Source organism: Cynocephalus volans, chromosome 7 (assembly GCF_027409185.1).
Source record: "Cynocephalus volans isolate mCynVol1 chromosome 7, mCynVol1.pri, whole genome shotgun sequence".
Taxonomy (NCBI): Eukaryota; Metazoa; Chordata; class Mammalia; order Dermoptera; family Cynocephalidae; genus Cynocephalus; species Cynocephalus volans.
The window spans coordinates 160069672-160097400 of NC_084466.1; the positions used below are offsets into that span (position 1 = coordinate 160069672).

Genomic DNA, 27729 nt, shown 5'->3' on the forward strand with positions numbered 1-27729 from the left:
CCACGTGTCCAGCATTGGCCCGGCCCAGCAATGTGCTCCTTAGGTGGCACCAGCTTGGACGCAGATCCCCCCTGCCGCACTCCACGTAAGAAAGTCACAGACTTCTCAGGGCCCCTGCATTACTAGGGACATGCATTATTCCCCATAAAGAGTGAGCAAGGGAAAGTCTCATTTCCTCAAACAGAAACTTTAACCTGGGCTCCATGGCAGAAAATGCCGGGGTGTACTGGCCCCAGCCTGGCTCAGAGAGATCCAGGTGAGTGCGTATGGTCTGAAACTGAGAAAACCCCATCTGCCCCCAATCGAGCATCCCTCTCTGGAGCTGGAATTGAATGTCCCACAGCACGTGAGTCCCACAGGTGGCTGACCAGGAAACTGAACCCTGGGCCCTGGCCCCAGCCTGGAGTGGACGCCGTAGATTCAGGGAACAGCATGAAGCATCAAGAGACGGCGTTCTGTGCCTACCTGAGAAGGGGGCCGTCCGGAGGGGTATTTTGATGGGTGCCAAAGTCAGGAAGTGGCACGGCTGCATGCTGGAGGGTGATGGAGTCCACTCCGTGGGGTCCACGGAGACCACAGCAGTGGCAGCGGCAGTCGCGATGGCGATGGCAGGACTGCTGCTGATCGGCTTACGGCTGTTGTGGCAACCACCTGCAGAAGAGGGATGCAAGGGTCAGCACAGACGTCCAGGGTCTGTAGGTGACAGATGCTGTTCCACTGTACCCATCAGCACCCAGAGAGCAAGTGAGTGTGGCACTGACCCCCTTCAATGAAAGCCATGTGGCACACCACCCTGCCTAGCACGCATGTTTGTGACGCGTTCTCCATCTGTCAAAACATGGACCATGCACCTAGCACGTGCACACAGCTGTGTGATGCGCAGGGTGTGCAAAACTTGTGGTGACAGGGGTGAGCCAGGACAGGGGCGCCTTGAGGAGAAATGGCCTTGCTGTGGTGCATTATGTATGGTCTCAGAAGTGATCACAAAATGTGCACCATTACTCGGGGCACTGGCTGACTAAGGCTAAGAGAGAAGTTCATAAAGGGTGTGGGAGGGGGTGGGGAGAGTGGCATTTGTGGGACAGGGCACAGGTGCTTTCCAACGTGCACAGTGCTCCGCGGGTCCCTGCAGGATGTGGCCAGCCTGACTGGCCGCTGGGATGGAGAAACCAGCCCCTTCTCAGTGTGGGCAGTTCCTCCCGAGGATTCAGGCTCCAGACTTGGAATCTGGCTTGTCCTTTCTGGCATTAAAGGAAGCATTTGAAAGTTTGCTTCTTTCTGTGTCTTTTCTGTAAAGAATTCTCAGTCTCCCAAATAAATGTGGTTTCTAACAAGTATTTTTGTAGGTACCATCGTGTATGGGTGGTGGCAGTCTAGTTTGGTTAGTTCTGGAAAGCAACTTAAAAACACATTTTAAAAACAACAGAATTAAAAGATAACACGAGCCTTTCTATAAACGTTTTGAAGTGTCCTCGTGTGGTCGTTCAGTCCCCCAATCTGTGTCTGGCTGACGGGGTGCCCAGCACGTTCTAGCTCCTAGAGACAGAGCAGCGAAGCAGGAAGGTGGAAGGTTGCGTCCAAAGGAGCGCTCCTCCCAGGCAGGGAAGACACACGGGGCTCAGCTCTCTCGTTTGTTTGCTTTATGTTACAGTCGAGGGCCACATGGAGGAAAGCCAAGCAGGACAGGGGATCAAGGTTTGGTGTGCAGGTCTAAATTTTAAATGGGTGGTCTTAAGTCTTGCCTGGGAAGGGGTACATAGATAAAAGTCTGCATGAGGTGAGGGGAGCTGAGCTGGGACCTGGGAAGAGTGGTCCAGGGAGAAGTGGCAGGAAGTGCAAAGTCCCCGTGGCGGATGCCTGTCCCCTGTGTTCCAGAAGCTGCAGGAAATCAGGGGGCCAGAGCAGAGTGGTTAAGGAGCAGAATAAGGGGGATGAGGGCAGCCGAGGATGACCAGGCTGTGCGGGTAGGTGAAGGCATGCCGATGGGAGGGAGGACATGGTGAACGGTCTCACCCCGATGCTTTGCTGGGAACAGACAGGCAGGGGACAATGCTCGGTCCTGGATGGGCTCAGTGCCAGACTCTACTGAACCTGGATTTCCAGAAAGACATCCAAGCTGGAGATAGAAACTTGGAAGCATCTAGAAAGTATTTAATAATATAATGCCAGATATGTTTTAAAAAATTGTTCATAGGAAAAGATGAAAAAAAATCTTAATAATAGCAGATAGCAGACTTATGGCTCATTTTCTCTCCTCCTTTCTGACTTTCTGTGTTTTCCAAACTCCCTGTGTTGGGCACATACAGATTTTTAAAATTAAATTTCAGTTTTTATAGATCAGTTTTAGATTTACAGAAAAACTGAGCGGAAAGTACAGAGTCCCCATATACTGCCCTCAGCCCCGTTCCCTTACTGTTGACATCTGGCATTCGAGTAGCACATTTGTTACAACTGATGAGCCAACATTGGTACATTATTATTAACTAGTATCCACAGTTTTTATTAGGGTCACTCTTTGTGCTATACATTTTATGGATTTTGACAAATGTGTAATGACATGTACCCACCATCACAGTGTCACACAGAGTGGGTCACTGCCTACAATTCCTCTGTGCTCCACCTACACGTCCCCTCCCCTCCCAACCCCTGCACCCCTGGCAACCGCTGATCTTTCTCCTCTCTCTGCAGTTTGGCCTTTTCCAGAATGTCATATAATTGGATCCAAACATTATGTGGCCTTTTCAGACTGGCATGTTCCACATGGCAATGTGCATTTACAGTTCCTCTGTGTCTTTTCATGGTTCGACGGATCATTTCTCTTCTATTGCTGAACAATATCCCATGTCTGGATGCAACAGTTTGTCTACTCATTCACCTGCCGAAGGACACCATGGTTTTTCCAAGTTTCGATGATCATTGATAAAGCCGCATAAAATTCTGTTGCAGGTTTTCACGTGGACCTAAGTTTTCAGCTCCTTTGGGTAAATATCAGGGAGCGTGACTGCGGGATCATATGGGAAGAAAGTATTCAGCGTCTTTAAGAAACTGCCAGACTGTCTTCCAATGAGGCTGCTCCATTTTGCATCCCCAGCAGCCCCAAGTGAGAGCTCCTGCTGCCGCACATCCTTGCCAGCATTTGGTGACATCAGTGCTTTGGATTTTGTCTATTCTGGGAGGTATGTAGTAGCTTCTTAATGTTGCTATATACAGATTTAAAGTCAGAAAAAAATAAGCATATCATCTTAATATGCGTATCATCAAAATATATCATCTTAATATTAAAAACATACTACAGAAAATTTCTAAAGTAGAGTGAATGAGTGTGTGAAAATGTGCCTCTGGCCTCCCCAACTGGACATGGCTGAGCTTCTGCCATGTGGCCAGCTTCCAGCAGGCAGTCTGGCTGACAGCCACAGTCACAATGTACGCAGGGCTCTTTGTGAGATGTTACAAAGTAGACACTTCCTTTGTCATTCAATGGCCTTCAAAAGGCCAACTACTAGCTGGAGACTAATATTCCAGGGATGCACATGGCACATAAATGCTTCACATTCACTCACGCTCACCTGTTCACTCCATCACCGTAGGTGTTGCTGCTGTAAATAACCATGACAGAAACCACCGAGTGCAAACAAGCTGACATCTGCATTTGTCACCACAGGGTAGATGTCCTGGGCAAAAAGGTGTGAATAGTTTTGGGTGTGCACGTGTTTGTGTAATGAGATAATTTTGTGAATGGTTCAATACATCGTTTCTAACTTGGTGTGGTTTCTCCCCCTTGGGATTTCCATTTTGATATGATGTCACCGTAGCTGTTTCCCCCTGAATCCCACCGCTTGTTTGCCCTGCTCAGTGTGCCTCCACAAGTGAGCGCCACTTAAAGTCCTTGCTGGAAGGTCTTAGGGGGCAGGGGCACGTGGTATCAGCATGGTCTGGGGTTTCCAATCACAGGAGCCACTGGAACCTCCGGGAGGGTGGTGGGTGGGAGAGAAGGGCTGTAGAAGTGCAGAGCCCCTCAGGCCACGGTGACACGCCCTGGCTGGCCCTCCCTCCCGCAGATGCACTGATGCCCGTTCCTACAGTTCAGCCTGCTCATGGGCCAGCAGGACGGACCCACGGCAGCATGCCTCTGCTCTCTCACTCTGCAAGAGCGCCAGAGCAGTCAGGACACTGGGGAGACCAGCAGGTCAGAGGGGGCGGGGGCTTGCCTTCCCTGTACAGCAAAGTGTCACCCACCACACGCTTTGGATGCTGTCGATGTGGTCTGTTTATGAGAACAAGACCATTATACAACCATCTTTAATGAATGTTACAGGGAGATGGGGAGTGATCCTGGACATATCAGAGACGGGTCTGCCAGCGGACACCACGCTTGCAAGGACTGCTGTCTTAATGTCTTTCCTTATGAGAACAGAGGGCCAGACTTCAGCATCTCAGTGATGTGCTTCCTAGTGAATGTTAAAAAATGAACTTCATCTACTGTTTAAAGTGAAGATGACCTTTAGTAATGAACGAGAAGATAACTAACAGTGTTTTAGAAGAAACAGATGTTAAGAAGAGAGTGTTTTGTAGATGGAAGTGTAAAATACTTTTATCACCTTGTGATTTTGTTATCAAAAATTATGTGTCAACTAAAAAGAAGAATAAATAAGTGTACCTTCTTATCTGCCTCATTAAGAAAAAAAAAAAAAAAACATGGAAAGATAGTTTTTAACCTGCTTTGAATTCATTTGGTGGCATCTAATAATGCAACACTCCCCAATTAGTTCACAAAAGCAACTGAATAATATCAGTGGAGACGGAAAGTTAATAATCAGCGTCAGTAAAATGGTTTTCATAGTCAGCGGACAAGCTGGAAAGAGGGTGTCCCGGTCTTAACGTAGACTTCTGCCCGGGCCAAGCTCTGACGGGCGACTATTCCAGCACAGCCACCATTGGAACCCAGCCCCTGCTGGAGCAGCAGACCCTGGCACCACACCCGCAGCGCACAGCGAGCCCACAGAGCCAGCGACGCTTGTGTGAGAGTCACAAAAGGAAAGGGACACACTCGGGGCGGGGGATGCACTTGGAGAGGAGGACGCCCAAGGACTTTTCCTGACGGATGCACAATAATCAAATACGGGGAACCCAGTGCTGCGAAGGAAGGGTGCCAGCTGCTCTGTGGTACCCTTCCACCTCCTTCCCTGCCCATCTAGCCAGACACTTATTGAGCATCTCTGCATGCCAGGCTGTGCCCCACACAGGGACTGGAAGGATGACATGGGACACCAGTGCAAAGAGATGAAAGCCCTCCTGTGTGCACAGCCCGAGGACACCAGCTGGGATGGGCCTGGGGCCAGGGGGACAAGGACGTCAGCTGCTCCCCCTGGGAGATGCCTCTTGAGCAGAGATTGGAAGATGGTCAGGCACTCAGTAAACTGTGCCAACTGATAAATAATTATAATAACTTGCTTCCCCCAAAGGACTGCAGGCATGCCTTAGTAAGGAAATAAACAGTGAGATGAGATAGGTCCCGCCAAAAATAACTGCTAAGCCAGTTAAGGGGTAAGCCAGAAAGGCCATCCCATCAGGACTACTTATAAAAATCAATATTTTAAGCAAAACCATAATTAACTGTGCACTTTCCTTGAAGACAGCCTGAGGAGAGGGCACAGGAGCAGGAGTGGCAGGACATTGTGCACGCGGCTGTCCTGTCTGCTGCAGTGTCACTGCGGCCGGTTACAGCACTGGTGCCGCCCTGCCTTCTTCTCGGGTTACCAGACTTCAGAGGAGCTTACATTTTATTTCAAGGCATCCCTCCAACAGCCGTGTGAAGCAGAGCTCCTGGGTCCCTGTTTGCAGCCACAGCGAGCGGGGCTCACTGAGTGTATGAGGGCACTTCAAAAAGTTCATGGAAAATAGAATTCATAGATGACATGAATCTTTCCACAAACTTTTTGAAATATCCTCATATCAGCCCATCTTCTGTCACTTATGACAGAATACCTGAAACTGAGTAATTTATAAAGAAACAATTTATTTCTTTACAGTTTCAGAGGCTAGGAAGTCCAGGGCCCAGGGGCTCATCCAGTAAGAGCCTCTTTCTGATGGGGCCTCTCTGCAGAGTCCCACAGTGGTGCAGGGCGTCACATGGCAGGAGGGCAAGAGTGTGCCCGCAAGTTCCTTCCTCTGCCTATAAAGCCACCAATCCACACCTGTGAACACCCGTTAATCCCTTAACCCACTGGCCCGTGTGTGGAACAACACGCTCACTAGGGTGCGACCCTCATGATTCAATTACCTCTTAGAGGCCCCACTTTTCAAATACCATATTGAGGATTAAGCTTCAGTGTGAGCCTTGGAGGGACACACATCCCAACTACAGCACTGGGATTTATGAAACTTGCACAGAGACCCAGGGTGAGCCATGGTGCCCACCTTCTCAAGTCAACGTGTCTGGTCTGAATCTCAACCAGTAGGGCTGGGGCCACCTGGCTGAAGACCTGCCTCCTCCTACCTGATACGTCTCAGAGGACTAGAACTTGCTGAAGCCTCTCCCGGCATCATCAGAGTCCACGCCAGCACTGCACACATGGGGCTGATTGGCCATGATTGGCACCTTGACTGGTTTAAACTCCATTGGCCTCAGACACACCAGGTCTTGCTGTGGCCTTCTCTGTCGACTGGCTATTGATATGCTACTGGAACCTGCCTCCAAAACCCAGAAGCCGTCCAAGCAGCTGGATTTTGCTTTTCTACGATTCAACAGGGAGGATGAAAGGGCACAGATGGTGGGGTAGGAACCGGGATTGGGGGTTGGCATGGACTCAGAACCATGGACATGAGGGAGCAAGCTGGGTCCAGTACAGGGCGAGTTCAGCAGCAGCCACATGTGTGGACGGCTCCCTGGATGCCCTCTGCCTCTCTGGGCACACTCTGGAATAGAGCCAGGCCTCATACCGGAGGATCTCAGACTCCCCCTGGTTTCTGCCGAGGAGGAGCCTGGCTCAGGAGTGTGGCTGGAGAGGACTGGCTGGTGGACCGGCCGGCCCCTCACTCCTGGTCCAGGCCTCTGGCCGTTCTGCTGGAAGGACACTCAGCCCCGGAAAAGAGTGCTCTGGCTTTGTGGACTCCATGGCCCGAGGCTTGGAAGCATCAGCAAATGCTATATTGGGAATTATAACCACCAGTGGGTTGCAGAGTAGATAAAATGTTAAATATTTAACTTCTGCATCTTTAGGAAAGATCAGCATGAGGCCTCGATGACGTATCTGCCTTGGAGAATGCCCACGTGGAGGGGAGGACCTTCAGGACTGAAGATGGCAGAGGGCGGTAGGTAAACAATGGGATGGCTGTGGAGAGGCCTCCGCTGACGAGAAAACCGAATCTGACAAACACCAGCTGTTGCGTTGTCTAAGCCGAGCAACACATTCAAAAAAATAAACAACCATTAGTTTACTACGTCTGTTTAGCAAATGATTTCAGCTCTGGTGAAAATCCTTCAGGCGATTTATCCACCAACTGGCAATTATTCCTGCAAAAAATGATTCTTTGATCAGGACAGTGACTTCAGGCACGTGGAACACGTGCGGTGGCTTTCACAGGGGGTGGGTCTACAGCAGACGTGCGTGGCTTTGCCATGAAGCTGGCAGCGGGCTGAGGGGTGAGCCGGTGCGGACACAGCCACAGCAGCATGGGGTCTTTCTTCCCTCTGCGTCCTCTGAGAGCGTCATGTTGTCTTGCCTCAGTGCACAGCTGGCGGAATATGGACCTCTGTCAGGAATTAACTGTGTCCTTTTTTGGAAGTCCCGTGGTAGGTTTTCTCACGTCTAGATGATAAGCCAGTGCAGATTCTGTGCAGGTGTTTGAACTGCCGCTTAACAATGTGGCCTTTTGTTCACTTTTTCTGGTGTTTGTTGCTCTGGTTGACAACAAACCAGACAACCAGTTCCTGGTACAGTCACGAGCTTTAAATATGCCAGGAAAGTGGGGCTGGATCTCTCCCAGTGCCGAGGGCCCCTCTCCTCTGGCTCCTTGTCTCGGTCCTCATCTGTGGAGTGGGGACAAGGGTGTAGAGAACGGGATTGTTGCCTACGTGACCTGCCGGGCCGCTGCTCCCTGTGGCTCCCTGACCCCCCGAGGGCTCATCCGCCTTTTCCACTGACCTGAGAGTCTTTCCAAGACATGAGGCTTTAGAGGTTATTCTTCAGGCAAGAGCATTCAGGAAGGCAGGGTCACCCAACCTCACCTGCTGGTCTGGGGACCCTTACTCAGACAGCTCTACTGGCCACTCCCCTGCCCACCCTCCCCCACCCAAGGCCTAGAACAGGTTACTCCCTGGAGACCCCAGCCAGGACACTCCATAGGAGTCAGGACACAGCCTGGGCAGCTGGGCTGGGCCTGAGCAGTGACCGCATACAGTGGTGACCACACACAGTGGTGAGATCCTCGGGCGGTTTCTGCTAGGGGTGCAGGCACGTCCAACTAACCTCCTCCCTGGGCATGAAGCCACGCATTAACCAAATTCCTGGAATAAAATAGCTGCCCGCCTCCTACAGACCCCTTTGCCAATGCCTTGGGTTCAGCTGTCACAGACTCACATGGACCTTCAGTCTCTTTGCCTCAGAATCTTGAGGAAAACTTTCCCAGGACTGAGGCTTTGGGAGTCGTTACTCAACATGAAATGCAGCAGCAAGAACAGACCCCAATGCAGATCGCAGCTTTCTTGTCCTGGTCCAGGCCCCGCAGGCTGACCCAGGCCCCTTGGTTCAACCCAGGCCCGGGGGGAGGTGTCATCCACCCAGTGAGACTCTGCCGTGTCCGCCACCCTCTTCACAGTGGGCAGCTGGCCGAGGATCCCAGAGCCTGTGGGTCGTGGGGAGCCAGCCCAGTGATAGGGCTCAGGGTGGGTGCAGGAGAGGCTGTGTCCATCACCCTCAGGGGTCTCAGAGCCAAGTCTCCACTCATCTGTCACACAAGGGGTGGGGCTGGGCTTGGTGGCAGCCAGCACTGTGGTGGGACCTGGGTCCAGGTCCAGACTCCTTCCTCCAGGGCACCTGGATGGCATGGCACTGGCCACCCTCAGCTCAAGGCCTGCCCCATCACACCCGTACCTCCACCTGCAGCTGTGAGGGCTGTCACCGCACACACACCTCTGCCTGCTACCTCCTCACGTGGGTCTCCTAGACTCCTGAGCTCCTGCACACAGCAGGCACCCAGTGATCTCATGAACCACGAGTCGGTGCCATCTGCACCGGCTCACTCCCCGTTGTTCATCAGCCTGGGCCAGTCTGAGTCCTGCTCTGGCTGTGATCCCGGGGCCTCCCTGGGACGCTCACCCCCATCCCTCCCTCCCACTTTCCTGGCTCCCTGACCACACTGCTCAGTATCTCCCTCAAATCTCTCAGATCCAACTTGTATCTCTCAGGGGCGTCTGGGGTGTCCACATTCACCCCACTCTGGACCTCCTCACCCTCCTGCCAGCCCCAAGGAACAGCGTCCACCTGTGCCGAGGCCTCTTCTTGGACTAAGGACACTGCTGGAACCCAGGTCTCTCTCCTGGGCTCAGGTTCCTCACATGAGCCACAGACAGCACACAGACATGTGGATGGTCCCACAGACACTTCCCCCTGTCAATGCCGCCAATTAATTCCACATCCACCATCCCCCCAGCCTGCCTCTCCTGCTGCTATGTCCTACCCTACTGCAGAGCAGCCCCCAGGCCCTGTCACCCTGGGCAGGAACACCTGAATCACCTAGTCTCCTCCTCTCCCTGGCTCAACATCTAATCAATCGTCAGATCTTGATACTGGACCCAGGAATTCTGGAATCCAAGCTCTCTCCTGCACCCCACTATAAGGGGCCTCTTCAGTGACAGCCTGAGTTCCTGAAAGTTCCATCACAGCTCACGGGCATCTCGACGACTTCCTCCATCTAACAGCCTGCACCAACAGGCCTTTCTAAACTGCACGTCCAGTCGAGCCTCATCCCTCCTGATCCCTCCTGTCCTGGAAGATCTGATGCACCCCACCTCACCACAACCCTCCTGGAGCAAAGCACTCTCCTTAGCAGGGCTCATGCGGGGGGGACCCTTGCATTCTCCAGCACCGTGACTTCTGTGCCACACCTGCACACTCATACTGCCTGCCTCCTGCCCAGGAGGTCTCTTCTGACAATGCTCTTTATGCTAAGTACCCCCTTTGGGATCCCAGAGAAGCAGGTGCAGGCCTCACTTCTAGCACAATCACCTGCTCCTGCCTCTGCCTCCCGAGTGGACCCGACAACCTTTGGATTCCGGCACGGGGTTTCCAGTAAAAGCTCATAGAGATGAAGGAAACTGCAGCACGTGCTTGGACACGTGGCCGCCCAGAAACCCCTTTTATCCCTTCCAGGAAACAAGGAAGTGTCAGGACGCATTCCAAAGTGAGAGGCAGTGACGAGAGGGAAAGTATTCCTGACAAAAAGCTTCCCGAACAGAAAGAAAACACTTTGTCAGGAAATATGCCACAGGAGGAGTGAGTCCCCACTTAAACCTCTGGCTTTCTTTCCTTCTGTCTGGGTGAGAGGACAGCGGGGCGTTGGCACATTATGAAAGGATAACCCTGACCCAACATCTGTCCATAACCCCAAAGAAGGACGATTCCCTGGACTTTTTGGGGTCTGCCATAATTGTACACAACTCATGGTTGTTTATCCAGCAGACACTGCAAGGAAAGGTGATAGTAAACTGCATTTCAGAAAACATCTGCACATTCATATTCTAAACAAATCATGCAGTTTCTTCAAAATGGTGTTCAGCACCAGAATCCAGACTGTGAGATTCTGAGCGTGCACACAAACCACCCTCCAGGATAATGTTTGCTCAGCAGCGCGAGTTCAGTTTTTCAGTTTTGCTAAACGTCCCATCACCGCGAAAACCGAGATCGGACAGTTTATTGGTCTGTGCTTTATAACCCTTTCGACCTCTCTGTCGTTGAAGGAATCTTGAACTTGACTTTCCTGTACAAATCCTTTAAATTTTATCCATATAGCCCCTCCTTGGCTTTTATTGCATAGCGTGTCCGTGCACAAGAGCCATTTTGCAAAGGGCAGTTTCAATCTGGCCATGTTTCACCAGGCACTCCATTAGGAACCAGCTCTTCCCAACACGCGGCCCTGCTGCGGTCTGGCTGTGTTTCACCTGACGCTGTCTGCACATCCTCACACACATTTCAGATTACCCTGAGTCTCCTCCAAAGCCCCAGAACTGGGAGGACACATGGGCCCCCAGACCATCCTGTCTCCCTTCCAGGGGAGCCAACCAGAGCTGGGCACAGTTCATGTCCTGGCATCACCGCTTACCAGCCCACCTGTCCCCATCCACAATCCCAGGTCCTGCAATCTAGATTGTCACCTCGGGTGTAGCCCAAAGCTGCAGGCACTGACCCGAACAGTGCCCCTTGTGACTGATGCTCCCTCCCAGGTCATTGTCCCCCCATCCCATGACAAAAGGAGCCCACGTTTCCCAGCTCTCGGCATTGAAGGGCTGCAGCAGGGGTCAATCCTGCTCCTTCTCTCCACAGCATCAGGAGCCTCTCAGTGGGGTGTCCTCCCACAGAGCTAAAGAGCTCCAAACGTCCAGCAGACCCCACATCATCAGTATGAACAGGCATCCCCCATCACGTCCCCCCCGCACACACACACTGGATAGAACCCCAAATACCTAATCACCAAGTCGCTAGAGATCTGCACGCGTGGAGGTCGCTCTCCCAGCCTCAGTGGTACAGATGGTGTAAGGTGAGGACGCATGAATCACTCAGTGCTGGGAAAGTGGAGAATTCACTGTGCTGGGCACATCAGTTTAGAAACACTAGTTATTGCTGTTTTTATGATTTCATGTAACTTGGAGCATAATGATTTGAATTTTCATTTTATTAAAACTGGATATTAATTACACCATCCCAAAGAACAAACTGCTGCTAGTACTTGGTGACCTGCATGTCCTGATAGCTATAATGAACCGAGTGAGAGGAGGAAAGAGCGAGGAAGAGCAGGCAACGATTTTCTTCGTTGAGAAACATTGGATGGTTTTACAGTAACTGCTCACGAGCACTGTCAGCTTGGCCTCCCCTCCCGGCCAGCGCCTGCTGGCGGCAGATCCATCACAAGAAGGAGCTGGGTGTGTGGCAGACCCAGACTCAGGAGCACGGGGGAGAACTGGACTGTGACAGCGTGCATGCACCCGGCGGGACTGGACTGAAGGGTTTAGAAGGTCCCCTGGCCTATCCTGAATCATTTCCCATCAGAATCCAAGACACGCCTACTTCTACCACACACTTTTATCAACCCCTAGGGCAGAACTGCGCTTAAAGGATATGCTGTGTACTGCATATGCAGTAGGTGCTTAACAAATGTATTTTAGCTAGGTGGCTGCTAGACAACATTTGTCTCCCAAAGGATTCCTGCAACAAGTGGACTTGGTGGGTTAAAAGGGTCCACATAGCCTCCTCGACTTCTAAGCTTGCTGCCAAGAGGGGCTCACCTTTGGGGAAATTCAGCAACCTCTCTCCCTGGAGGGTCCTGAGAGCATCCTTCTCTGTGGAATGTGATGGCATTGACAAACCATTAACCCTTCACCCTGCAATAAATGTGTTTACCGGTTCAAGCTGCAGCATGCAGATCCTATTGCTAGCAGGCAGCCTGAGGCTATATTGACCTTGAGAGCAGGTCAGAATCCTACCAGCACATGATGGAAGTTTTGTGAAGGGCTCTTTAATGCATTAAGCAAAACTCTGCTGTTTGTCGTCAGGCAGCTGCTTGCAAACCAGTTGATGATATCCCGATTCACACTCACCTCTTACCTGCCTCGTAACGTCCCTCGGCAGTAATAAAGCGCAGGAAATTATCCCCAACCTGTGTCTCTCTCTTTGGAGATGCATTCAGACAGCGATGCAATCAACCAGCTGATGATTTTTCAGAATTTTCCTGCTTTGCTGTGTCTATCTTCGTTATGAAATTAAGATGATTGAGAGCTTCATAATTGAGAAACCAAATACGTTTTTCTTTTTACCACCTGGCAGAGTGGATTCTGTTCCTGAATTTCCCCAGGTAAAGGCATGTGGCTGTTTACTTTCAGGACTAAAACGTGTCCACACTGATGACTTTTTTCCTCAAAACCCAGCACTTTCCCAGGAAACACCTGTGGACCAGGGTTCCAAACATACCCCCCAAACAATCTAAGACAGAAATTTTCAGTAAAAAAAAAAAATTCTCACTATATGTAGGTGCTGCTGAAATATGCCCGACTGAACTTCTGTTTCAATACGGTATAATAAGATACAATGACCTTGTAGCACTGATACCCCGAGTGAGACAAGAATTTGAGATCACAGAATCAAGGCATTGGTGGGGGCGATGGAGAGCAGTGTCTTTGTTGTGCTGAGAGCTGCAGGGACCAGGAGGATCCTCGCATAGGCAGACCTGCCCAGGAGGGAACGACCCTGCTCAGAACTGTCAGTTCCAGCACCCCATGAATGAATGGGGATTCCAAGGACAAAAGGGTCTTCAAATTGGCAGACTGATGGTGGAGATTTCAGAACAGAAAATACAAAGGAGATTCTAGTTCATTCTTCGTAGAGATTCCCTGCAGCAGTACACACACACCCCGGAGCTTTAGCAACAGTCCCAGTCACTGCAGCTGTACAGATGGATGGCCAGAGGATCTCCTACAGGCCAGGAAGGTGGTGGCCTGTTCTGGATCCCAGCCACAGAAGAGGGCCACTCCGCACCTCCTGCCAAGAATGCCAACAGCTGCTCCCAGGCTTTGTCCACGCACTTGTTAACTTAGCGAGTATTTAGGGAGCCCCCCAGGAGCAAGCACCATGCCAGCAGACAGCCCTCCCCTCCTGGGTTCAGGTGCTAGTCTGGGGAGACCAGGGGGCCTGTAAGGTCACGTCCCAGCAGAGATCTTAACGAAGCAGGGTGAGCCGTGAGGATGTCTGAAGGAAAGTTGTCCCGGGAGGATGGAATGGCCATTGCAAAGGCCTGGAGGCAAATGCTCTGATAAATGACAGAAGCCAGTGGGACAAGAGTCTCCCAGGTGAGGAGAGAGCAGGGTTCAAAGGGCACCCACCATAGATGCTGGATTTCATTCCATGTTGGGGGCGTCCTCAGTCACCTGCTAAGGCTTAGCTCAGGCAGAGGAAAGTCTGGACAGGCCAGCAAGACATTGCAGAGAGGAGCAGAGGGAACCAGGAGGCTCAAAAGAAAGCCTGGCAGCAGCCACCCAGCCCCCTGCCTGCCCTGCAGGGCCTCACGGTCCCTCAAGAATGCAGGGAGGGCCAACCGCAGCCCTCTGGTGTGCACCTCTGCCTGACACGCAGCTCCCCAGCTGAGCCGCGGGGCCTGGCCAGAGCTATGTCACCTCCAGAGCCTGCTCTGTCTTCTGTACTATAAAGCAGGGGCAGGGACACCTCCCCTAGAGCACGTCTGTGCAGATTAGACAAGGCGGCCTCTCTGACCCCCTCCCAATTTATGTTGATTCTTGAACCGTAACAAGATTGACCAGGCCATTTTCCTGCCATGAAATCGTTACCGGGCCAGAGTGCCTGCTCACCCTCCTGCCTCATGGGCTCTCTCTTGTCCCCACATGTGCCCACGGCACAGGACCATGACCTTCCTGCTGTGGCTGCCCATGCGATCCCACATTCATCTGAAAATCTGTCTCTCCTGCAGGCCGCCATGCTCCAGGAGCCCAGAGACCCCACCTGGTTTGGTTGATCACTGTCCTCCCAGAGCCTGACCCAACCCCATAGCAGTGTGTGTACCCTCAGGGGGGGACAATGCCACCTGCCTCTCAGAATCTGTGTGTAGCGTAAATGAGATAATGTGTGGGGAAGGTCCTTACCAAGTGCCTGGCACACAGTTAACGCTCAAACAACTGGGGGACAAAGGAGAGGAGAAGGGCAGGTGCAGAGAAGTCAGCACAGTGCCCTTGCCAGAGCCCCAGCTCCAGCGGGCAGCAGAGATTCAGTTCCAGGCACCACACCATGCCCAGATTCCCCAGGATTTATGGCATTCTCAGGAGCGGCTAATGACAACCCGGCCTCATCAACAGCGAAGTGACACATGGCTAGATAGACCTGAGTCACACCACCAGAGGTGCCCAGATCAAAGAGAAAGTCTTCATGGGCCACGTAGCCTGGATCCATGAAAATTCTAAACAAAGGAAAGAGAAAACTGAGTCAGACTCAGGAGGAACACAGGCCACCCAGCTGCCTGGTGCAGATGGCCGTACCTCAGCGGACCCGCCTTGACTGCATCGGGGAAGCGGCCCCCGAATCATCTGAAGGAGTGGAAACGCATTCAGAGTATTGTGGGGCCCAGAGGGCTGAGACAGGCACTGCAAACCCAGCCTGCACCCACTTCCCTCTCCTCGGCTCCTGCCCTTTACTGCAAGCTCAAGATGCTCTAACTGGGAAACCCCATGGGGAATTCCCATGGCATGAGTGTCTCTGAGTATAACAGGGCCCAGCAGAGCCAGCCTGCATCCTAAAATCTCAAGCTACAGGTGGCACCTGCACCCGCATAGGAAGAGGCGTGAACATACACACACACACACACACACACGCACGCACACACGCACCTGTTCTCTTTATGGTTGTGATGTGTGCTCACAGTGACGTGTACCTGGGCGGCCGTGGAGAGCCACCATGACATTTCTCCGTGATGGGCTCACCAGCTTCCCAGCCACCGAGGCCGGCAGCAGCCAGGGGCCTTGAGTCAGGCCCTGCTGGGCCCCTGCTGTTTGCTCTTCACCCCCAGGTCTAGAGCAAAGGAGTTGTGCAGTCCATGGGGCCTGAGCACGCCCGCAGCCCCACCTCGCTCTCCTGACTCAATATTCACATCTTGATCTTTCAGAGTCAACCACAAAATGTCACTTCTTAAAGTTGTTACTGGAGTTATCGCTGTGGTCCTCTGTGCAAATTCTTTTTCTCTCATCCAAAGCCTGCACCAATGTTTACACACCTTTCTAATGATCCCGGTGGCAACCATCTATGGCCAGAAGTCACGACATTTCCACTTCAACTGCAAGCTGTTAAATCCCACTCTCTGCACTCCAATTTGCATTCAGCTATCATTTGTGGAAGTGAGTAGACACTTCGTGGATGTCCACCCTGTGCACGGTCCTGCAGCAGCACGTGCTAAGGCGTGTCCTGCATCTTCCAAGCACCTTGGGAATCCACCGTGCAGCAGGGCTCTGCATCACAGACGATGAGCCCAAGTAGGCTAATGAGACCATAAGAGACTCAAGGTTCACTTCCAATGTTTAAAAAGTCCCTTCTATTAAGATAAGCCTACTTGTAATGAATACTCACTCTCTTTAAAAGAGTGAGTATCACGTTGATGTGGAGAAACGAGGAAACTGAGACTAAATCTTGGCTGTTGGGAAACACCTGAATTCCTTGTATGTTTTCCAAAATCAGATCTGCCTTGAAGCTAATGAGGCTCGACCTCCAGGACACCTCATTTCCCCAAGCCCTCCCAAGGCTCTATCCATAAGCCCCTGCTGGTAATTTTGGATTCTTTCTCTTAAAGAGGACCCCTCTGCCAAATTGCATAAATTTCGGAGTCCAAAAAGCCTGGTCAGCTCCTGCTTACACCTGTGACACTTGGGAGTAAAGATTGCCCAGTGCAAATGAAAACACCATCTTCCACAAAGCCCCCGAGAAGGAATGCACCCAGATCTTCATCTCTCAAGGCACCCATAACAGCCAGATATTCAGATCTTAAACTTTCACATTTCTAAGAATCCTATTTTGAAGTCACATTTTCATGTTCGAAAAATACCATTGTGGGAAATATGACCATAACATGCATGGTGTTTTAGGAACACATATTACTTTTTAAGATTTCTGATGCAGTTGCTTTTTGAAAATTTGTAGTGGTTGGTAACACCTAGTAGGCAGAAGGGAATTAATTCTTTACTATAGAAACCATGAAAGTAGCCTCAGTTGTAGCACTAGGAAAACTAGATCTGCTTATCTGAAAGCTAAAGTTGATCAATCTGTTATCACAAGTTAATGCACTAAAATATTAACAAAATAAACGACTGCAGAAGCCGAATTTTTCGATTCACTGTTTTCGCTCACTGTTCAGCCCCCAGCACATATACCAGGACATGGTACAGGGTAGGCACTCAGTCCTTATTTCTGGCATCGATTATTGTTTTGATATTTATCAAGCCTTTGTTATACCAGACACTGTGCCAGAACTTGGAGATGCAACAGTAAGACAGACAGACAGGGCTTCTGCCTTCTAAGAGCACATGTTCTTACCTGCATGACATTGATATTAAAATTGTAAAGGAAGAAAATAATGGTAGGGCAAGCTGAATATTTAGTTTTTGTCATAACATTACTTCTCACAAGTTCATTTTTTACAGGTCTTGAATCTAACTTTCTGACTGAATTAAAATTCTGTTGATATCTATACTTCAAGAACAATCTACGAACCTGCCTACCTCACCCTTTGCCTGTCTATCAGAGTATTTAATTCAAGGGTACATAATCTGAAACAAAGTATGTCTTCCATTGGAAGAATGTTTCTTATTCTACACTTTTAGAGATAAGTGTGTGTAGGCTATAGAACTAACCAGTCTTTTCAGAAAAAAAAAAGAAAAGAAAAAATGTTGAACTGAGTTATGTTTTCAACAGAGATATGATCAAGGCTCTCTGAGGAATTCTGCAGCTGCTAGACTTGCCAATTGTGGGCCTGGTCTCCAAGCATTCCACTTCTTTCCATATCCCAGGAAAACCTTAGCTCAGGTCTACAAGTGACAGACAGGAGGGGCAGGTTAGCCCTGAGGGCAGGTGTAGAGGCTAGCCAGCAGGGACACGGGGAGCTGAGTCCAGGAGTTTAGAACGGAGCAGGAGCTGTACCTTTGGGGGATGGGACTGGTCTTGGTTTGGGGTGCCCCTTGGTTCTACAGATGCAGCTGTAAAGCCACTTTTGAGGAAAATATAACCAACTTAGCTTGCAGAGGTGCCACACATTAAGATAAAATGATAAGCTCATAATTAAAGAAAGAAGAAAGTCCCCATGAGTGAGTTTCAGCAAAAGAACAAACAACAAATCTGGACCTACAAAGACGAGTCATATCAGAACCTTCAGGTACAGAATATACAATAATTGTGTGTAGAATGTTTTTGAGAGGCATAAGGATCAAGATACTATAAGGAACGAAGCAAATCTGAAAAAAAGTGATGCAATTTCTAGAGATTTAAAGTGTAATTGTTGATCTGAAAAACATGATAGGGAGCTGAAACAGCATATTAGACATAGATGAAGAGCGGCTCAGCCACTGGAAAACGTAGCGGAAGACATTATCCAGAATATCCAGAATAATAGAGAACAGAGAGATAAATAATATGACAGGAAAACTAAGATGTGGAAGTCAGAATAATTAGGTTTAATATACTCTTTACCAACGTTGCAGGAGGAGAAAATAGAGATAAAGGGGCAGCATTTGGAGGATTTCCCAGAAGTGATGGAAGACATGAACCCGCAGAGGCAGAACACACAACAGGATGGGTACGTTGTTTAAAGAACCACATCTAGACACATTGTGTTAAAATTGTAAACCGGAAAGTCAAAGATAAATTCTTTAAAACATCCAGAGAGAAAAGATGGATGACTCAGACAGGAATATTATTTAGACTGATGGAAAATCTCAGCAGAAATTAATGGATCTCATTAAACATTAGAAAAATATCCTCGAGGAACTGAGAAGAAATAACTGTCAACCAAAGTACCTTTCATAAAGGAGGGAAAAATAAAAATGTATTTTCAGATGAGCAAAAACTGAGATTTTGCTATCTGACCTTCATTGAAAGAAATTCTAAAGGATCTGCTAAAAACAAAGGAAAATGATTTTGGAAGGAATACCTGAGAAAAATCAAATATCTAACCAGCATATAATAACAATAATGATAATTTTTTAATTAACTAAATAATAAACAATACAAGCATCTAAGTTAGGAGGAGTACAGAAGTCGGATGGTCCCTATCAAATTGTAACGCCCTTATATTGTTTAGTGGGGGTTGGTAGTAGCAAGATAATATTTAACTTTAGGCTTTTTACATTAGATTTTAATGTTATAAATTTAAGAGAATTTTTTAATAATAGAAATAGAGTGTGTAAATTACAAACAATAGAGGAAAACAAAATTTAAAAATTAACAAAAGTTAGGGGCTGGCCCATGGCTCACTCGGGAGAGTGTGGTGATGATAACACCAAGGCCACGGGTTCGGACCCCGTATAGGGATGGCCAGTTAGCTCACTTGGGTGAGCGTGGTGCTGACAACACCAAGTCAAGGGTTAAGATCCCCTTACCGGTCATCTTTTCAAAAGAAAAAAAAAATTAACAAAAGTTAAATTAACAACAAAAAAGACAAGAAATAAGAATAGAGCATAAAAAAAATTAGGACAAAACGAAGTACCAAGCTAAGAAAAGGGAAACAAGTTCCAACAGATCAATATTCATAATAAATATAAACTAACTGGCCAGTTAAAAATAACACTGCTAATTGGAAAAAAATCCAGTTAGCAATACGTTATTGCTAATTAATGTGTAAAAAAGACTCACTTAAATCCTAAGAGCAAAACACACAGAACAGTTGATAGCAGAGATATGGAAAAGGCCACAGGCAAGAGTAAGCAGAAGGAAACAGTGTGATTATATTTACATGTGCAAAAACATGATAAAGAATTATTGGTGTGGAAGAGCTGAACGTGTAATAAAAAAAGGTAAAATTGCTCATAAAAATATAACAACTCAAAATGTGAAAAAATTAATGAAATAATCTCAAAATAGATAAAACTACGAGCAGAATTTGAGAAACCCTCCTCATCTACAATATTTAACATGCCTTTCTCAAATACTTTTAAGAGGAAAAATCTAATTAAACAATGTAATTATCGAGCCTGTTCAAATGGACATATATGGAACCTTGCTTCCAACATTAACGGAAGCACATTCTAATCAATCCCATATGGAACATTTATGGAAACTAGTAATATATCAGGCCTTAAAGCAAAAATCAACAAATTTCAAAAGAATTGTTGTTGTATAGACCACATATATGACCACAATTTATTTAAATTATATATAAATGACAAAAAAATTATAAATCTTCATGAATTAGAAAATTAAACAGAAATCTCTAAAAATGTTCTATAAGATATAAAATTACAATGAAAATTTAAATGTAAATGTAAAACTGTGTGATAAAAATAGTACGTTTAAAAGCTTAAGGAAGGCAATGAAAATGTGTATATAGAGAAAGGTATACCTTAAATCTTTTATTAGAAAAAAGACAGAGAATTAATTTGAAAAGAAGACAGATAATGTTCAAGTACACAACTTAAGGATTTAGGAAAAGTAAAAACAGAATAAATCCAATGAAAATGGAAGGAAATAGAGATAAGAACAGAAATCAATCAATAAGATTGAAAAATGTATAGAAGATACATTTAAAGGCTAAAAGTTGTTTCTTTTAAAAACAAATGAAATGGACAATCCTCTAGAGAAGCTGAACAAATAAATTTTTGAAAATGAAGAGGTACAATTAAATAATATTACACATTCAAAAGATAACTATTAACATAGAATGCTAAAAAGACAAGTAAGCACCGGACAATCTCATAACAAAGATAATTTGCAAACTTAGATGCAAGGATGAATTCTAGAAAAAAATATGTATAACTTATCAACTCTATTAGAATAAGAAATAAAAGTATAAATAGTCATATAACAAAACACATTAAATCTGTAGTTAAAAATCTTTCCACAAAAAAAGAATATATGTAGCAGTAATTAACATAAGCCAACATAATGTTAAATTACCAAAATAAAGCATAAAATGCTGTTAAAAAAAAAAAAAAAATCTTTCCACAAAGGAAAGACCAGGTCCTTACAAGCAAGACCCACAAATTATTTTTAAAGGACTATTCTGTTCTAATACTATAAAACTCTTCCAAAGCATTAAAACAGATGGGTCACTTCCCAGTTTATTCTATGAAGCTAGTATGACTTTTACACTAAAACCAGGTGAGTATAGCAGAAGAAAGTAAGACAGCAGGGAAGTTTTGTACATTAACATAGATTAAAGATCATAAACAAATTTACAGCAATAAATGCAGCACTGCATATAAAAATGTCCATTCATCGTGAAGAACTGGGGTTTACCCAAGGAATGCAGGTGATTTACCATTTTAACATTTTAACTGTCATTCTCTATGATAACAAATTAAAGGAAAAACTGTGATTATCTTAATAGGAAAAAGAAAAACCTTGGAAAAAATCATCACTGAATTACATGATAACAAAAATGACCACCAGCAAACTAGGACAGAAGGAATTTTCCAAAGCCAGATGAAGAATAGTTAATAAAATCTACAGTACATATTATTAATAGAAAATGCTAAATGTATTATTCCCTGAAAAATGGGAGCAGCAGAGGTTGCATACTGTCTGTACCACATCAGACACTGCACTGAAAGTCCTAGGCAGTAGAGGTAAATTTCTTAAATTTAAATTTAAAAAGCACAAGAATGGAAAGGAAGAAACAAATCTCTTCCCTGAACATCAACACTTCTGTGGTTCTGGCACGGCAGTCTTCTTACGTCTTTTAAAACTGGAGGACTACATTGACGACTTGGATTAAGAGGTCTTTAAACAGTCTGGGAAGTTGTAAAGAAATGATGCATAGTAAACATTTGGAAATAGTTTTCTTGGTATATTTACGTTAAGTAAACTCTGATTCATAAGTGCATTTTTAAAAATTCATTAAAGATGACATGTACTAATTTACAATGTCATAAAAAATATGTTAAAATATTAATTCAGAGTAAAATACAAAATTGTGACTATGATACTGTATTATGTATAGTAATACACTGATACACTAACATTGTTTGTAAATATATACTGGAGTTATGGCTGACTTTTTTCCTTCCTTCTACATTTTAGTAATTTCCAATGTTTTAATATATATAACAAATATGAATTTTCTTATATTGGGAAAAAATATGGTAAAAGGCAACCATCTGTGAGTATAAACACCATACAAGCTCATAACATTTATATGTGGATTTAAATGGATCCTTTAACTATTCTTATAAGATCATAGACATAGAGACATCCCATCTGTGTTTAATTTGTTCACAGAATGGGCACAGAGTAAATTTATTTGAAATGCTATCTTAAAACTTTATTTCATAATCTATTTCATAGTCTCTCTCAAATATGTTAACAAATAGAACTTTGAGATCTTCACAGATTAACTCAATTATTATGGTCTAGTACTGCCTTATCCCATACAGGAAACACTCACCCCATGTGACTACAAAGAACTTGAATGCGGCTAATCTGGATTGAGATGTGCTGTGAATGTAAAATGCACACAGCATTTCAAAGACAACAGCAGAAAAAGTAAATACCTCATTAATAATTTGATATTCGTTGCTTGTTGAAATGAAAATGTTCTCAAACAACTACAGATAGATCCACCATATGACCCAGCTATCCCACTTCTGGATATCTACCCAAAGGAATGGAAATCATCATGTTGAAGGGACATCTGCACTGTTATGTTTATTCCTGTTCTATTTACAATAGCCAAGTGACGGAACCAGCCTTAACGCCCGTCATTGGATGAGTGGATTTGGAAAATGTGGTATATCCACACAATGGAATACTGCTCTGCTGTAAAAAAGAATGAAATATTACCATTTGTAGAAACATGGATGAACTTAGAGAAAATTATGTTAAGTGAAACAAGCCAGGCACAGAAAGAGAAATACTGCATGTTCTCACTCATACGGGGGAGCTAATAAAAATAAATAGATAAAAAACAAATAAGTGGAAAAAAAATAAAAATAATAAAAATAAAAGAAAAATAATAGTGACATCTAATAGAAAAGAGAGAAAATGCTCTGAATATATTGGACTACATAAAATAAACAAATCATTAAATTTTACCTGTTTTGCTATTTAAAAATACAAATGCCAGAAAATTTTAAATTCCATATGTGGTTCACATTAAATTTCCACTTTAGAATAGTACCAGAATCTGGAATACTGCCAGTAAGAAGAGAGGTAGGAAATAATCACCTCTAATTTAACTATTAAATGTGTGCAGTTATCATGGAATTCTGACCTTTCTTTAGTTATTCTCTTAATTGTATCTCTCTGCATTAATACAATGATTCCGTATCATATCTGTAGTTAGAACTTTCATCTTTTGACAAGCTGATTCATTATTTTGTGGAATGCAACCCATAAATTCAAGGAAGATAACAATCACCAGGACATAGATTCCCAGTTCTTTAGAGTAATATGAAGTGTGTGGGTAAACACAAATCTCATTTAACTTTCATTATCTAGGCAGTCCTTTAATTTTCGTTGATGTCTGAATAATTTATCAATGGGTCTCAGGGCACAACCAATTTTCATACAAATGGTGGCTTGAAGAACAGTCTAGATATAGAGAAAACGCAGAGATAAAGTGATCAAAAGGACTAGCAGGCTCATTGCAAGGTTTGAAAGACAGCATCCACATTCATCCCGTCTAGAGATGCTTGGTGTGGGGGATTTCTATGGGGACAGTGGGAATAATGCTGGCATGGCAGACACTACCCAGCAGTAGTCATTTGTATCAATTGCTAATATTATGATAATGATGCACTTAATTCTAGAAATAAACCCACTTCACAGATGAGAGAACTGAGGCACAGGGGATTAAGTAAATTTCTCAAGGGCAGGGAGCAACTGACAGAGGTCACTTTGAACCTGGGCTGTCTGGCTTCAAAGTCTGTGTTCTCGTGTATAATATTTTTAATATGCAAGTATTTTTCTGACTTCTTTCAGATGGCATAGTGTACAGTACTTCTTGGATTTGCTTTCCCATAGGTCTCTCTGGAACTGGAGGAAGCAAGCCTGTCTCAGCAGGGTGGAGGGCGGAGCGTCTGCAGGCTTACCTGCGGTCTGCACAGCCAAGCGCAGTGTGCATCTCTGCTGCGGTAGCTGTTTTCTGTAACATAAAAGCACCCTAACCCTAACCCCAGCTCTCTAGGGACAGTTGGGCACACAGATGATATATCGGTTCATCTTCTGACGTCAGAAACCTCTTGGAACTGCACCCCCAACCCAGTTTGAGAAACTGAGACAAAGAACGGCTGTGAGGTCCTAGTTTCATTTCCTAGTAAGTCAGGACTGACTCAGGACTGAGTGATTCACTCTTTATCTACATTTGCTCTCCCACCCCCACCCCATCGCAGTCACGTGGACGTGCAGTCTTAGGTGGGAGATCAGACCCAACCTCTCAGGATGGGTGCTCTGCAGAGATGCTCACTGTAAGGGCAGGCGGATGCTACCCCCTGTGCTAGAACACAGGCGTGCACGCTCCTCTCCAAGGATCAGCAGGGTCATTTCCAAGGAGCAAATAAAAGAGCACCTTCCTAAAGTTCTTTCAGATGTTGAACTCTGTGGCTATTAACTCACCTTAGAATGTGACCTTAATTGTTAGAGTCTCTGCAGATGCAATTAGATAAATTAAAACTATGTTAAATGAAACAAGCCAGGCACAGAAAGAGAAATACTACATGTCCTCACTCATAAGTGGGAGGGAGGGAGGGAGGGAGGGAAGGAGGGAAGGAGGGAGGGAGGGAGGGAAGGAGGGAAGGAGGGAGGGAGGGAGGGAGGGAGGGAAGAAGGGAAGGAGGGAAGGAGGGAAGGAGGGAGGGAAGGAGGGAGGGAGGGAGGGAGGGAGGGAGGGAGGGAGGGAAGGAAGGAAGGAGGGAAGGAGGGAGGGAGGGAGGGAGGGAGGGAAGGAAGGAGGGAAGGAAGGAAGGAGGGAAGGAGGGAAGGAGGGAAGGAGGGAGGGAGGGAGGGAGGGAGGGAAGGAGGGAGGGAAGGAAGGAGGGAAGGAGGGAAGGAGGGGAGGTGGGAAGGAAGGAGGGAAGGAGGGAAAGAAGGAGGGAAGGAAGGAGGGAAGGAGGGAAGGAGGGAAGGTGGGAAGGAAGGAGGGAAGGTGGGAGGGAAGGAGGGAAGGAGGGAAGGAGGGAAGGAAGGAGGGAAGGAGGGAAGGAGGGAAGGAGGGAAGGAGGGAAGGAAGGAAGGAAGGAAGGAAGGAAGGAAGGAAGGAAGGAAGGAAGGAAGGAAGGAAGGAAGGAAGGAAGGAAGGAAGGAAGGAAGGAAGGAAGGAAGGAAGGAAGGAAGAAATATCACAATAATATGTTGAACTTTCAGAAGAAGAGAACAGAACCACAGGTGGGAAAGGGAGAGAAGGAAGGGTCTAAGGAGAAATTAGTTAACGGACATGAAGAATGAATACCTTTTGCAAGGATGAATATACTAATTGTCCTGATTTGATCATTGCATATTGTATACAAATATCGACAGTCAGCTCTGTACCCCACAAATATGTATAATCAATTATGTTTCAACAAGAAGAGATGAGGTCACATTGGATTAGGGTGGGCCCTGAATTCAAAAACTGGTGTCCTTATAAGAAAAAGAGAGAACACACAAAGATACACACAGAGTGGGCAGCCATGTGGCCATCTAGACGGAGGTTGGAGTGATACGTCTACAAGCCAAGAAACACCAAAGCTGTCCAGCAGCCACCAGAAGCGGGGAGAGAGGCAAGGAGCAGACCCTCCCTCAGAGCCTGCAGAAGCCAGCACTGCCAACACCTTGATTTCAGACTTCTGGTCCCCCGATCTGTGAGGGATACGTATCCGTTATCTAAGCCACCCAGACTGTGGTACTCTGTGATGTCAGCCCTGGGATGCTGATACACCACGTATACCCATGAATGATACAAGATGTCAAAAGTCAGGATTATAGAATTTTAAAAAGCACTTTCTATTTCCTGGAATAAATAGCATGATGAAAATGACATCAAATTTAAAAACAGAAAGAATCCTTTGAAATAATAAAATACTCGAAATTAAAAAAAAAAATCAAGCATTTGCCTTAGTGTGACTGTTACTTTGTGGCACAGATGGACAAGGCTTCATCATCTTCATTCCACAGAGTTGTGTGGCTGAGAGAGTCTCCAGCAGCAGGTGATATTCGTGTTTTCAATGGCATGAAGAAGAAAAGCATTTTCGTGTATTTATGGCATTTTTCTGATATAAAGTGATGCATGCTCATTATAATGGAAAATAAAAGATATTACGTGGTTGGAAATAAAAGTACCCCTCATCCCAGCATCCAGAAATAACCATCGTCAATGCTAGTAATGCACTGCCTCGTGATGTGCCGCCTACTGCTCTCATCTTTCTCAGGGTCTGTGTCTGTGTGTGTGTGTGTGCACGTGCATGTGTGTGTGCGTGCACGGGTGTGCATGTGTGTGTGCACGTGTGTGTGTGTGTGTGCATGCATGTGTGCGCGTGCCGGTGTGCGTGTGTGTGTGTGCATGTGTGTGTGTGTGTGCGTGCACATGTGTGTGTGTGTGTGCGTGTGTGCGTGCATGTGTGCGTGCACGGGTGTGCATGTGTGTGTGTGTGCGTGTATGTGCACGAGTGTGTATGTGTGTGTGTGCATGCGTGTGTGCATGATGCTCTCAACATCTGGATCCTCTCGTTCACAAAGTTCGCAACATGCTTTTAAAAATTTAGCACTAAAAAAAAGAAAAGAAAAAGAAATAAAGACCATTTTATTGTCATTAAATAATCTTTTAAATGTGTTTTTTTAATGGTTGAAGACTATTCATTTTAACATGTCAAAATTCACTTATCCAATTATCTAGACATGAACACTTGAGATTTTATTTTTCCTTTTGATATTATAAATATGATGTGCTGAATCATTGTTCATACATATTTGCTCTTTCTTGAACCTACTGTGGAAGTAGAATCATAGAGTGAACTTATATTAGCTTTCTAAGGGGTCTGAAAGTGGAGGCACCTGGCCCACCTGCACTACTTCTGAGGGTGCACGAGCCCATGCTCTCCTGCAGCACCACAGACCCTGAATAGAAACAGCGTCATTTTGAAGTTATGTGCTAATTTAATAGGAGAACGTTATGGTGTTTTAAATTTGCATTCCTTGAATTTCCCATAAGTAAACCACATATTTCATAATGATCATTTGTAATTATTCTGAATAATCTGTTTACATTTTATAGTACGGTATTAGAATAAATTGTTCAATGGAACAACTGTTCTAAAACTTATTATATTGACCTATATGTAGATTACTACATCAGTACCACATTTAAAAAATTGATGTAATTTTAGAATAAGTTAAACCCCTCAGATGTTAATAAGAGGATACTTCAAAAAGTTCATGGAAAAATTCATATGATCTTCCAATTCTATTTTTTCATGAATTTTTTCTGAATTGCATCAGCAACACTTCTAAATGATCTTCTCACCTTTGAAAAAAGTGATATAGCTAGAATTGTTATATTCATAAATTAATTTGAGAAGACTTGATATCCTCACAGTATACCACTTTCCTATCCAAGACCATAGTGAGTCTTTCCACTTGGAAAGTATCATTTATCAGAAAATTCTTACAGTTTTGTTTGTTTATGTTCCATACATAGGTAAAGTTTATGATCCATCTACCTGTGCTGATGGGCATTCCCAAGTGTTTTGGGCATTCCCAAGTACTTTGTGCATTTTTTTATGCTATACTGCTAATTACAACATCTAAGTACCTATTGATGTGTAGAACACATATTGTCTTTTGCATGTTT

At 45.9% G+C, this 27729-nt stretch overlaps 1 protein-coding gene across 1 annotated transcript in view; it reads right to left on the minus strand.

The window, feature by feature from the left end:
- The window catches only part of TCERG1L (transcription elongation regulator 1 like), a 206949-nt gene that overhangs the window by 154999 nt on the left and 24221 nt on the right, over positions 1–27729 (minus strand). The window contains exon 4 of the mRNA XM_063103498.1: positions 466–651. Coding sequence (XP_062959568.1) covers positions 466–651 — 186 coding nt within the window. The remainder of the gene's footprint in view (positions 1–465; positions 652–27729) is intronic.